Raw genomic sequence first — 14,317 nt, forward strand, 5'->3', positions numbered from 1 at the left:
AACAAAATCAGATGATAGCGGGAGAAATCACTGTATTAAAGACATAAATACTCCAGTAGGTGGCCAGGTCATCTGATATCTTTATTAGGAATCTAGATCTCTGATTCTAACCTCGATGTTGACCTAAGCAGGTCATTTGTTTCAGGGTAATGTACCAGGCAATAAAAATCCTTTGGGATAAAAAAACATGTCACAGGCTAGCCTAAATTATATCCATGTCAATTTGTTTATCTCTCACTGGTATGTGTGAAAAATCCTAGAAAGATTTAAGACAATAATTCCTGAAGTAGCAAAAGTCTCTGGATTTGTGCATTTCTCAGTCAAGACTGTAAAGCTCCTGGGAGCAGAGAACACGTCTACCAACTCTGTTATATTTGTACTCTCCCAAGCACTTAGTACAATGCCCTGCACACAGTAAGCACTCAAACAGAGTGCTCAGAGAAGCGACATGGCACATGCCTGGGACTCAGATGACCTGGGTTCTAAACCCTTGGGCACGTTGTTTAACTTTTCTGTGCCTCAATTACCTCACCTGTAAAATGGGGATTAAGACTGTGAGCCCCACATGGGAAATGGATTGTGTCCAATTTGATTATCTTGTATTTATCTTGTTCTTAGTACACTGCCTAGAACATAGTAAGCGCTTAAATACCATTAAAAAAAACTGAATTGATTTTTAGACTGACAGAAAAAATGTGCTTTCCCTTCTAATTCAAAGGATCTTTCAGGAACAAGGGCTTTAGCCAAAACCCAATTAAGCAGTTTCAACATATTTTACTAAGATGAATATGTAATACTATCAACTTCACTCTTGGCAAAAACACACAATATTATTAATATAATTTAACTCTGCTTAAACACATATTTGATTTGAGAGAATTACTGTAGGCTTTCTCTGAACCTCTTTTATATTTACAACATGTTCACCACATGGCTCTAGGTGCTTATAAAAAGACTGGAACCTGAAAGAGTATTTTATTTCTCTCACACAAATGTAATTTACTGCTCCTGGTGAAAGGTGCACTAGTAATCTTGTAAAATGTAAAATTTTATCCCTGGGACAGGAATTGCACAGCCAGAGTAGAGATTAACCTAAACTGGCTGCAATGTCCCTCAATTACAAGTTGGGGGAACTCACCTCCAAAGATGGAGTTTAGTTTTCTTTTTATTTCGTCTCACAGAATACTGGCCAAGGTGCTCATTCCATTAGTTGCTTTTGTGAAATGGACATAAGACACCACTACCTCATCTCCACATCCTTAGGTAATTTGGGGTGTTTGCTAATTATTTATTTCTCCCCAGAATTTGACCAGGAGCCTTGCTTCAAAATTTTTATATACAGGTTGGAATAAAACACTTGGCTCAACTGATGTGTCTATGAAGTTGGGAAGTAGGACAAACATTTATGTCTACAAGATCCCAAGACAATGCATATCTCCTCACCAGGTTGACTTATGAATTTGAATCCAGAAATGCTTATGCCCCAGATGAAATTTACAAGTCTATTTCATGACATTCAAACAAGCTCAGAATATATGATAGAGCTTCAAATATCTGAGTTAAAAGAATAATGCCTTGCTGCACTAAACTGGTATCAAAGCTACTCAGAAAACCATCTTCTACTAATGGTGCCATCAACCTAACAGGACTCCAATGAAACAAATTTCCCATACATATGTTCACATCACAACTCTCTCTATACTGCATAGGTTGGCAATTCAGGAATTACAAAGCCTTTGAAATCTAAAGTAACCAATATGCTTATGCTATACTATGAGAAAGAATATTTATGGGCATACCCAGTCCACTGCACTCTAGAATCCCTGAATGGCAGAGAAAGATCTATGTTGAGCACTGACAAGGAGGGACATTCTTTACAGATGGCAACAGCAATTTACTGATATCCCAATTCACTCATCACCTAGTGTGGTAGTATCACTTAGCATCAAATTTGTCAAGTTAAGCATTCAATGGATGGCAGCTATGGGCTATGAAACTCGCCAACTTTTAAACATAAAAATCCAGCACTGCCTTATATCAATCCCGTTCTTAAACCCAACCCTAACCTTTCAAAAATTAGTCTTGGCAACATACTGCTTCCAAATTCCAAAACCATCAGGTTTCCTAGGCAGTGACTCAAATGGTGCCCATCAAATCCACAATTTTAGTTGTTTTGTACCCAAAGATAAAGCCCTAGTGAAGAATTAAATTGGCATTGAGTCCAATTTATTTATATTGATGTTTGTTTATTTGTATTGATGTCCATCGCCCCCAATCTAGACTGTAAGGTCACTATGAGCAGGGATTGCTGCTCTTCATTGCTGTATTGTACTTTCACAAGTACTCAGTTCAGTGCTCTATAATAGGTGCTTAATAAATACAACTGAACGAATGAATAGTAGCAGTGTGGCCACCTGGGAAGAGTACAGGACTGGAAGACAGAGGACAGAGGGTTCTTACCAGCTCTACACTTGTTTGCTGTATGATCTTGGGTAACAACTTTTCTGTGCCTCAGTTCCCTCTTCTGCAAACTAAGGATTCAATACCTGTTCTGCCGCCTAGACTGTAAGCCCTTTGTGGGACCTGATTATCTCCTACTTACCCCAGTGGTTAGTACAGCACTTCACTACCAAAATTACTACAGATGATGCTTGATGTAATGACACCTGACTACACCCAAAGTCACTTGCTTTTAAGAGACTTGTACCTTCTTCTTAAGTGGGGATAAGATAATGCCTAAGTGCTTACTCTCAACTGCTGGTGTTACCTCGGAAGAGGAATTCAGGAATATATTCAATTCAGTGATCTGCATATTAGGCACCCAGACCACAGACTTGCAAATTTGGGTTCCTTGGGAATGCATGCGTCTCTCTTCCTCTTCCTCCCCTCCACTATATGACTGCCTCAGGGAGGAGAAGGGTAAGGTTTGGGCTCACTCCCCATGGTGTCCTGCTGCCATTTTAAAAGTTGGAAGGGAAAGTGAGTCTGACACTGAAAAATTAGGACGGTGCAAAAAAATCTGAAAAATGCAGCAATATCGACTATTCGGGCTTGACCTTGACCAAAGTTTACCGGATAATACTATCAATTAAATAAAATGCTGTGTATTCAAACCACAAATGTCAGAATCACTGCATCACAAAAGACATGTTAAAAAAAACCAAACCTCTTCAGTAAGGCTTATAAACTTAACTTCTCTGTGCCTCGGTTCCCTCATCTGTAAAATGGGGATTAAGACTGGAAGCAGTCATGTGGGACATGGACCACAGCCAACCTGATTAGCTTGTCTCTACCTCAGTGTTTAATACAGCCCTGGGCACACAGTTAGCACTTAAGTACTATTTTTTTTTAAAGTCCTGAATTTTAAAGACCTTGACATTTGGCACTGTCAAGCAAGATGAACTTTTATTTAACTGCTACATTTGATTTTTCCATAAATTTGAAATTTTCTTCATGAGAGAATATTTTGGCAAAGTGTGCAAGTATAGCTATTAATTAGACCATTCAGTATTATTATTATAATATGTTCTGTTTATTGTAAGCACTGGGGTTAAGACCTGAGCCTTGGCCCACGAGAGGCTTGCAATTAGGAAGCAGTTCGGCCTAGTTGCTTGAGCACAGGCCTGGGTGTCAAAAGGACCTGGGTTCGAAACCCAGCTCTGTCACTTGGATGTTGTGTGCCCTTAGGCAAGTCCCTTAACTTCTCTGTGCCTCAGTTCCCTCATCTGTAAAATGGGGATTAAGATGAAAGCAGTCGTGTGGAACATGGACTGTGTCCAACCTGATTAGCTTGTATCTACCCCAGTGTTTAATACGGCCCCAGGCACACAGTAAGCACTTAACTACTATTAAAAACAAAGCCCCTGAATTTTAAAGACTTTGAGCAAAATAATCCATTAATTTTTCAGAAATGTATATTCTTTTAATCACAACTTCCAAGTTACAAGTAGCTTGACCTATGTGGCTTTTGCCCTTTTCTATAAACAGCAGATAGAACTGGATCTGCAGGATTAATGTATGAGCTTGCAGTTCAACTACATAATTAGCCTATTTTATAATAGGATGTTCAATCGGACAGACAGCTGTCGAATCACTAAGGTTTAGCAGATATTTTAAAAAGGAAGTATTTATTTTGCCATACCATATGTTCTTACAGAACACTAGACACAATTTCACCAAAAAGTACTCTAATTGGGAAGATAGGCACTTTTTGCATACAGCATATAAGACAAAGAATTAAAAAGTATGCATTTCAACATCAAATTGGAAACACAGCCATATTAAAACACAGAAAATATCCGAACCATTTGATTATACAATTTTTCGTGCAGAGCACTGTACTAAGCACTTGAGAGAGCACAATGCAACAGAGTTGGCGGTCACCTTCCCTGCCCACAACGAGCTTCCAGTCTAGAGGGAAGAATCAAAAGGTAAATCAAAAATTGACTAGCCCTATTAACAAGGACTAAACTTTTGATGCCAGTGTCTTTCCCTGACTAATAATAATAATAATAATAATAATAATAATAATAATGGCATTTGTTAAGCACTTACTATGTGCAAAGCACTGTTCTAAGCGCTGGGGGGGATACAAGGTGATCAAGTTGTCCCACATGGGGCTCACAATTTTAATCCCCATTTTACAGATGAGGGAACTGAGGCTCAGAGAAGTTAAGTGACTTGCCCAAGGTCACACAGCAGACATGTGGCAGAGTCGGGATTATAGCATCTCGAATGTATGCAAGCAGTCAATTTCCACTAATCTCCCATGAAAACTGATGTCCCTGCCTTCCTGCTTTTACTCAAACTGCCTGCTGCCATTGAACAACCAGATAGGTCCCAGGGCAGTTTCCCCTATCACTCACCAGTCAAGCTCAGAAATGATTCTCCACTCACCCACAGCTAGGTCCTAGGGATATTTCCCACTGCTTCCTTTACCCTTCCCAACCAGTTGCAGTACCTCAAACTGAATCCCTGGGCCACCTTCTCTGTCTAAAGACCACACTCCTTTGTTTTCTACCTGGCTAACTACATGAAGCTGCTTCCCATTGCCAAATAAAAAAAGGAATAAGGGCCAGACTTGGTGAGTGTGTGTTTGTGCAATTTATGTGTGTGCTGTTTCTACTGTTTTTTATTATTCACTTCATTATGTCTATTAGTCCAGATAATCAAGAGATGACTATATTAACATTCAGCAATCAATAGAATTTCCCGAGTGCCTGTGTGCAGAGCACTTGAGCGAGTACAAGAGAATCTGCAGACATGAACCCTACCTTAAAGGAGTACATACAGTTTAGACTGTGAGCCCCCTGTTGGGTAGGGACTGTCTCTATATGTTGCCAATTTGTACTTCCCAAGCGCTTAGTACAGTGCTCTGCACATAGTAAGCGCTCAATAAATACGATTGATGATGAGATAGACATCATAATAAGTTACAAACAGGATGTAAGGTATATATAGAACAACTATGGGAGACTGAGTACTTATGCGCTTAGGTAGTGTAGTTATGGGTGGTGTGGGGGTGGCTATAGATTGGGAGGGGGGATTATAAATTAATTTGGGAATAAAGGCCTCCGGGAGATGAACGGGGAGGGAGTTAGGCAAGAGCAAGAGGTTGGTGGTGGGAGAGGTGAGAACAAGGCACGGTGAGCAGGTTGGCTTGAGAGGTGCAAAGAGTGTGAGCTGGGGTATGGTGGAGGAAGAAAGCGGATAAGAGGGAGAAAGCAGACAGAATGCCTTGATGTCAGTAGTCAGAAGCATTTGCCAGACGTGGAAAAGAATAGGTAAGTATCGAAGGTTTTTGAGGAATAGAGAAGACTTGTGCAGAATGTTTTTGGTAAATTACTTGGGAAGCAAAGCCAAGTGTGGACCTGAGGTGGGTGAGGCAGGAGATAAGCAGATTGGGGAGGAAGCTGAGAGATAGTCAAGTCGCTGGCCATTCAGATGGAGAAAAAGGGCAGATCCTGAAATCATTTCCTAAACCCTGCAATAAGGATTTCGTAACTCAAAAAGGTTTTCCAAGTCAGGGTCTCAAATTCCATAAGCCACCCAAAAGAGGCAAAGAATCTTCTAACGTTTTTGCAATATAAGACCTAATAAGCACTCAATAATTACCATTGATTGATTGGTGTATTGAATGAACATGTATTTAAATACACGTCAGTCAGACATAGGCTGAGCCTTTCCTGCTAAAAGAAGGAATGACCTGAAAAAGAGGACGCTGAGCACATCTGACCCACACCCCAAGCACCAATAGTTCTTCTAGGTTTAGACCTCAACTCATGAATTAAAAGCATTTTTTGAATGCCTACTGCACAGTGCTGTAGTAAAACCCTTGGGCAATACACTTAAAACTAGAAGACATAATCTTGGCCCAAGTAGGACCTGGCATGCCATCCTTTAACTAGAAAACACTGTCATACTAGATCACTGGTATCTTAAAGAAGAAACATGCAAAAAATACATAAAAAGTCTGCTTTTCAATTAATAAAATATGAGCTTGCAGCAAAACAATGTGAGACCTCTCCTCAAGGCAAAAATGTTTTGCAAAAAAAGTCTGTGAACATATTCAGCAGTTTTAGTAAACAAGAATCATGTTTAAAATAAAATATAAATAGTCAGAAAGGAATAACAAGCTGACTTTTCCTAACTGAACTTCAAAGAATGACAGCTAGAAATCTAATCATGAATGCAAGCAGAGACCGCTCAAAAGATCAAACTTGTGTATGTTAAATAATTTATAATTGCCTATAAAATATTTCACTTCACTAAATTATAATACATGAATAATGTTTTAATAAGTTGAAAATGCTAAAATTACTTTTTAAAGTTTTTAACTATGCTATGGCATAGCTATTCATTTTTGTAAAAAATAAGGCTGCCACATTTATGATCTGAAGGTAAAGGGGGCATGAAGAAACGATACCAATATGTGTGCCAGTATAGTTTTACTGTGTAAAACTTTTTTTAGCTTTTAAGTAATCAATGCAATCTGCTTGCTACAAAATTCATATGTCAATTGTCTACTCTATTTAAATAAAATAGAAATAAATGAAAGATCAGTGGAGAAAGTAATTCTCCACCCTACCATAGTCAAATAAAAGTTTTTTACACCCATTACTGCCAGTACTTGAAAATCACTCAAGTGTTAGTGTTGTGGTAGTAGTCTAATAAAACCAGCAAGCTGCAATCACTTTAGATGAAGAGCATTCCAAACTCAAATGACTTTCCAGATACAGCAGCAAAAACCTCTAACAGTTCACCTTGCTCCAAATGTCGTAATTTTAAAATTTCACAAAACAAAACATTTTAACAGTACCGATAGTTCAAGAACTGTTTCTCCATAACACAAATCAAAAGTGCCACTCTAATTTTAATATTTCCAATACTTAACATCTTCTTTCTTTACAACTACCTATATTGATGAGATCTGAGTTTCCAAAATACTTTCAGAATCCCACAAATCCTAATACCAAACTACTTCAACTGAGATTGAATAGATGGGTTTTCTGTTTATTTTCTAAATTGTGAGAATTTTGAGGCTGAATGTTCTGTGTGACATTAAAATTGCTAAAAATTCTTAAAACATCCTTATCCAATTCACTGGAACTTTCATTATGTCATAACAGTATCAGACCTCCCACCACGTGAGTAGCAAAAAGGCTCAATTTCAATCACATCAAGTAATCAACAAAACCCTTTTTTTTGAGAATTAGGCTCAAGGCAAACATACTCAAGGCCTAAGAAAAGTTGGCTTTGTTCGACAAAATAAAACATTACCTTTAGATGCTCCATGACTCTGTATGTACCATCTCTAGCTATCCTTTTTATTTTACTTTGCCTGATCACACTACTTTTTCCTTCTGTCAACTCTATTTTGATACTCATCACAGATAAGCAGATAAGTATTTTTCTGAGTTCTGCATATACCCAACTGAAAGCAAGCACATTTCATACACCTCATAACAAAAAAAAAATACTAAGGAGGTTAAGTTTGTAAAGACAGCTCAAAATAAAATATCCAAGCAACAAATACTTTCCAGAGTCAATGAGCCAAAAACAACAACAAAAAACCCAGCCCAAAATTGGGGCCCTATGACTATGTTAAAAATCCACCTTGAATCCACCCTCTATGTTAGCAAGTTGCAAAAACAACTTCAGGATCCACGTACCCCTAAATTCAAACACAAAGGCAAACTTCTTGCTAAAAACATCTTCCCCTTTCAATATTCTATTTCGCTTTGACAAGGACTCAGAAATATTTTACTTTAGCAGACAAATGCACGTGCTACATGCATCGTCATAACACACACTAACCAAAATATTTAAAAATCAAATTACTTGTCCTCTTTGGGTTAAGTGTATGATACTAACCTGCAGTTGGGTGGTGGATCTAAGGTGATGTCAGCCAGTTCCTTTTGAATCCTAGGGCGACAGAAATGAGAGAAATACGAATGTCAGTCGCTGCGAAACACCCATTTTAAATACACAAACCCTGATGGGCCACCTCATTGCAAAAGAATGACATGGTGGAAAACCCAACTAAATACATCAAAAGCATCTGGGCAGTGAAGGGAGGGAAAAGAGGTACTGAGTCAGGTGGGGATTAGGGTCCTTAGGTCATCACCTGCCAGCTACACCTGTATTCGAATTCAGCACTGGAGCTACCACCAAATGTAAGGCTTTTCACTTAGGAAAAAGCAGAGCGAGAAATTCAAAGCTTTTCCTCACTTGCATTTAAATGAAGACCTTCCACCCAGATTCGCTCGTCACATAGTAAGCGCCTGACACCATTTTTATTAATTCATTCCCATTCTTCATTCCCATCAGCCTACAGCCCACGCATGCCGGGATCCCCACTTTTTCCCCCCATTTCTTCCCCACGTCAACCCGTCTGGAGAGAAGCAGGCCAGCTCCACCCTGGACACCCTCTCCTCACCTGCCAAAAAACGCCCTCCCCCAAAGAAGACGGCAAAGATCCGCCTTTAAAAAAAAAAAAGAGCATCAGCACCTATGTTCTAAACACTGAGGCAGACGGAAAAAAAAAAGCCAAACCCATCATTCATTCATTCAATTGTATTTATTGAGCGCTTACTGTGTTCAAAGCACTGTACCCAGAGCTTGGGAAGTACAAATCGGCAACATCTACAGACGGTCCCTACCCAACCATGGGCTCTCAATAAAATGAATAAATAGTAAATATGTACAAGGAAATACAGTAATAAATTGTACAAATATATATAAGTGCTGTGGGGAGGGGAAGGAGGTAGGGCTGATCCCCACAGCACTTGTATAGATATTTGTACAGATTTATTACTCTATTTTACTTGTACATATTTACTATTCTATTTATTTTGTTAGTGATGTGCATAGTTTTAATTCTATTTGTTCTGACGATTTTGACCCGTCTACACGTTTTGTTTTGTTGTCTGCGTCCCCCTTCCAGCCTGTGAGCCAGCTGTGGGGTGGAGACCATTGCTATATGTTGCCAACCTGTACTTCCCAAGTGCTTAGTCCAGTGCTCTGCACACAGTAAGCATTCAATAAACACGATTGAATGAATAATACGAATAATAATAATGGCATCTGTTTAGCGCTTACTATGTGCAAAGCACTGGGGAGGTTACAAGGTGAGCAGGTTGTCCCTCGGGAGGCTCACAGTCAATCCTCATTTTACAGATGAGGGAACTGAGGCACAGAGAAGTTAAGTGACTTGCCCAAAGTCACACAGCTGACAATTGGCAGAGCCGGAGTTTGAACCCACAACCTCTGACTCCAAAGCCCGTGCTCTTTCCACTGAGCCACACTGCTTCTCTTATTACTCTATTATGAATGAAAGAATTGGACTTAGTCCCCTCTCCCTCACCGGACAGGTTTTTTTTTAATGGCATTTGTTAAGCACTTACTAAGTGCAAAGCACTGTTCTAAACGCTGGGGAGGTTACCAGGTGAGCAGGTTGTCCCTTGGGGGGGTTCACAGTCTTAACCCCCATTTTACAGATGAGGTAACAGGCCCAGAGAAATTAAGTGACTTGCCCAAAGTCACACAGCTAGCAAATGGCGGAGCCGAGGTTTGAACCCACGACCTCTGACTCCAAAGCCCGTGCTCTTTCCACTGAGCCACACTGCTTCTTTTTATTACTCTATTATGGCCAGGTATTTTTTATGGCATTTGTTGAGCTCTTGCTATGTGCAAACCACTGTTCTAAGCGCTGGGGCGGACACAAGGTGATCAGGTTGTCCCATGTGGGGCTCCCAGTGTTCATCCCCATTTTACAGATGAGGTAACTGAGGCTCAGAGTAGTGAAGTGACTTGCCCAAGGTCACAGGGCAGGCATCAGGCGCTTAGTACAGTGCTCTGCACGCAGTAAGCTCTCAATGAATACGATTGAATGAAGGGGTGCGGCGGAGGCAGGATTCAAACCCAGGGCCTCTGCCTCCAAAGCCCAGGCTCATTCCACTGAGCCACACTGCTTCTCTTATTACTCTATTATGAATGAATGAATTGGGCCTAGTCCCCTCTCCCTCACAGGGAAGGTTTTTTTTTAATAGCATTTGTTAAGTGCTTACTATGTGCCAAGCACTGTTCTAAGCGCTGGGGGGGGGGGGCACACAAGGTGATCAGATTGTCCCACGTGGGGCTACAGTGTTCACCCCCATTTTACAGGTGAGGTAACTGAGGCTCGGAGAAGTGAAGTGACTTGCCCAAGGTCACACGGAAGGCATCAAGGGCTTAGTACAGTGCTCTGCACGCAGTAAGCGCTCAATGAATACGATTGAATGAAGGGGTGTGGTGGAGGCGGCATTCGAACCCAGGGCCTCTGACTCCAGAGCTCTGGCTCTTTCCACTGAGCCATGCTGCTTCTCTTATTACTCTATTATGAATGAATGAATTGGGCCTAGTCCCCTCTCCCTCACCGGGCAGGTTTTTTTAAATAGCATTTGTTAAGTGCTTACTATGTGCCAAGCACTGTTCTAAGCGCTGGTGGGGGGGGGCGCACAAGGTGATCAGGTTGTCCCATGTGGGGCTCCCAGTGTTCACCCCCATTTTACAGGTGAGGTAACCGTGGCTCAGAGAAGCAAAGTGACTTGCCCAAGGTCACACAGAAGGCGTCAGGGGCTTAGTACAGTGCTCTGCACGCAGTAAGTGCTCAATGAATACGATTGAATGAAGCGGTGTGGTGGAGGCGGGATTCGAACCCAGGGCCTCTGCCTCCAAAGCCCGGGCTCTTTCCACTGACCCACAGTGCTTCTCTTATTACTCTATTATGAATGAATGAATGAATGAATTGGACCTAGTCCCCTCTCCCTCACCGGGCAGGTTTTTTTTAATGGCATTTGTTAAGTGCTTACTATGTGCCAAGCACTGTTCTAAGCGCTGGAGGGGCACAAGGTGATCGGGTTGTCCCACGTGGGGATCCCAGTGTTCATCCCCATTTTACAGATGAGGTAACTGAGGCTCAGGGAAGTGAAGTGACTTGCCCAAGGTCACACGGCAGGTGTCAAGGGCTTAGTACAGTGCTCTGCACGCAGTAAGCGCTCAATGAATACGATCGAATGAAGGGGTGTGGTGGAGCTGGGATTCGAACCCAGGGCCTCTGCCTCCAAAGGCCGGGCTCTTTCCACTGAGCCACACTGCTTCTCGTATTACTCTATTATGAATGAATGAATTGGGCCTAGCATTTGTTAAGTGCTTACTATGTGCCAAGCACTGCTCTAAGCGCGGGGGGGGCGGGCGCACAAAGTGATCAGGTTGTCCCACGTGGGGCTCCCAGTGTTCACCCCCATTTTACAGGTGAGGTAACTGCGGCTCAGAGAAGCGAAGTGACTTGCCCAAGGTCACACGGCAGGCGTCAGGCGCTTAGTACAGTGCTCTGCACACAGTACGCGCTCAATGAATACGATTGAATGAAGGGGTGTGGCAGAGCCGGGATTCGAACCCGGGGCCTCTGCCTCCAAAGCCCGGGCTCTTTCCACTGAGCCACACTGCTTCTCTTATTACTCTATTATGAATGAATGAATTGGGCCTAGTCTCCTTTCCCTCACCGGGCAGGGTTTTTTTAAATGGCATTTGTTAAGTGCTTACTATGTGCCAAGCACTGTTCTAAGCGCTGGGGGGGGGGGGGGGGGGGGGGGGGGGGGCACAAGGTGATCGGGTTGTCCCACGTGGGGCTCCCAGTGTTCACCCCCATTTTACAGGTAACGGCGGCTCGGAGAAGCGAAGTGACTTGCCCAAGGTCACACGGCAGGCGTCAGGCGCTTAGTACAGTGCTCTGCACGCAGTAAGCGCTCAATAAATACTGAGCCACACTGCTTCTCTTATTACTCTATTATGAATGAATGAATTGGGCCTAGTCCCCTCTCCCTCACCGGGCAGGTTTTTTTAAATAGCATTTGTTAAGTGCTTACTATGTGCCAAGCACTGTTCTAAGCGCTGGGGGGGGGGGGGGGAACAAGGTGATCAGATTGTCCCACGTGGGGCTCCCAGTGTTCACCCCCATTTTACAGGTGGGGTAACGGCGGCTCGGAGAAGCGGAGTGACTTGCCCAAGGTCACACGGCAGGCGTCAGGCGCTTAGTACAGTGCTCTGCACGCAGTAAGCGCTCAATAAATACTGAGCCACACTGCTTCTCTTATTACTCTATTATGAATGAATGAATTGGGCCTAGTCCCCTCTCCCTCACCGGGCAGGTTTTTTTAAATAGCATTTGTTAAGTGCTTACTATGTGCCAAGCACTGTTCTAAGCGCTGGTGGTGGTGGTGCGGGGGGGGGGGGGAAACAAGGTGATCAGATTGTCCCACGTGGGGCTCCCAATGTTCACCCCCATTTTACAGGTGAGGTAACGGCGGCTCGGAGAAGCGAAGTGACTTGCCCAAGGTCACACGGCAGGCGTCAGGCGCTTAGTGCAGTGCTCTACACACAGTAATAGCTCAATAAATACGATTGAATGAATGGGTGTGGCAGAGCCTGGATTCGAACCCAGGGCCTCTGCCTCCAAAGCCCGGGCTCTTTCCACTGAGGCACACTGCTTCTCTTATTACTCTATTATGAATGAATGAATTGGGCCTAGCATTTGTTAAGTGCTTACTATGTGCCAAGCACTGTTCTAAGCGCTGGGGGGGGGGGGGCGCACAAGGTGATCGGGTTGTCCCACGTGGGGCTCCCAGCGTTCACCCCCATTTTACAGGTGAGGTAACGGCGGCTCGGAGAAGCGAAGTGACTCGCCCCAGGTCACACGGCAGGCGCTTAGTACAGTGCTCCGCACGCAGTAAGCGCTCAGTGGTGTGGCGGAGGCGGGCTTCGAACCCAGGGCCTCTGCCTTGGGCTGTTGCTTGGGGTCACCGGGCCTTCACGGACCCCGCGCGCCTCAGGCCGGGGGGAGTCCCCCATCCCCCATCCGAGACGGAGTAACGGCCTCTCCTCAGCCGAGGCCGTTCCCGCCGGGCCCCCCCCGGCGGCCAACATGGCGGCTGTCCGTCCGTCCGTCCGGCTCCCCGGACTGACCTGATGGCCATGGCCCGCTCGCTAGGCCGCTGAGGCGGCGGCGGAGGCACGGCCTACAACCGCGCCCCCACACAGCGGACGACACCTTCCCCCTGCGCGACCCCGACCGCCCCCGGGGCCGCGCGCGCGCGCGCTCTCGCTCCCGAAGGCAGCGCCGGGTCCTCACACCTCACGCCGACACCTCGATTCCTCCGCCACCCTCCAATCCATCAATCAATCGTATTTATTGAACGCCTACTGTGTGCAGGGCACTGTACTAGGCGCTTGGGAAGTCCAAGTTGGCAACATGTAGAGACAGTCCCTACCCAACAGTAGGCTCACAGTCTAAAAGGGGGAGACGGAGAACGAAACCAAACATACTGACAAAATAAATAGGATAGATATGTACAAGATAAATAAATAAAGTAATAAATATGTACAAACATATCATCATCATCAATCGTATTTATTGAGCGCTTACTATGTGCACAGCACTGTACTAAGCGCTTGGGAAGTCCAAGTTGGCAGCATATAGAGACAGTCCCTACCCAACAGTGGGCTCACAGTCTAAAAGGGGGAGACAGAGAACAAAACCAAACATACTAACAAAATAAAATAAATAGGATAGATATGTACAAGTAAAATAAATAAATAAATAGAGTAATAAATATGTATAAACATATATACATATATACAGGTGCTGTGGGGAAGGGAAGGAGGTAAGATGGGGGGATGGAGAGGGGGACAAGGGGGAGAGGAAGGAAGGGGCTCAGTCTGGGAAGGCCTCCTGGAGGAGGTGAGCTCTCAGTAGGGCCTTGAAGGGAGGAAGAGAGCT

The 14,317-nt window shown here is 43.6% G+C and overlaps 1 protein-coding gene across 4 annotated transcripts in view; it reads right to left on the minus strand.

The window, feature by feature from the left end:
- The window catches only part of UBE2E1 (ubiquitin conjugating enzyme E2 E1), a 74,847-nt gene that overhangs the window by 43,830 nt on the left and 16,700 nt on the right, over positions 1-14,317 (minus strand). For all 4 annotated transcript variants that reach the window (XM_038740777.1, XM_038740789.1, XM_038740782.1 and 1 more), the window contains one exon: positions 8,374-8,424. In XM_038740777.1, coding sequence (XP_038596705.1) covers positions 8,374-8,424 — 51 coding nt within the window. The remainder of the gene's footprint in view (positions 1-8,373; positions 8,425-14,317) is intronic.

This window comes from Tachyglossus aculeatus, chromosome 2, assembly GCF_015852505.1.
Source record: "Tachyglossus aculeatus isolate mTacAcu1 chromosome 2, mTacAcu1.pri, whole genome shotgun sequence".
In the NCBI taxonomy this organism is placed as follows: domain Eukaryota; kingdom Metazoa; phylum Chordata; class Mammalia; order Monotremata; family Tachyglossidae; genus Tachyglossus; species Tachyglossus aculeatus.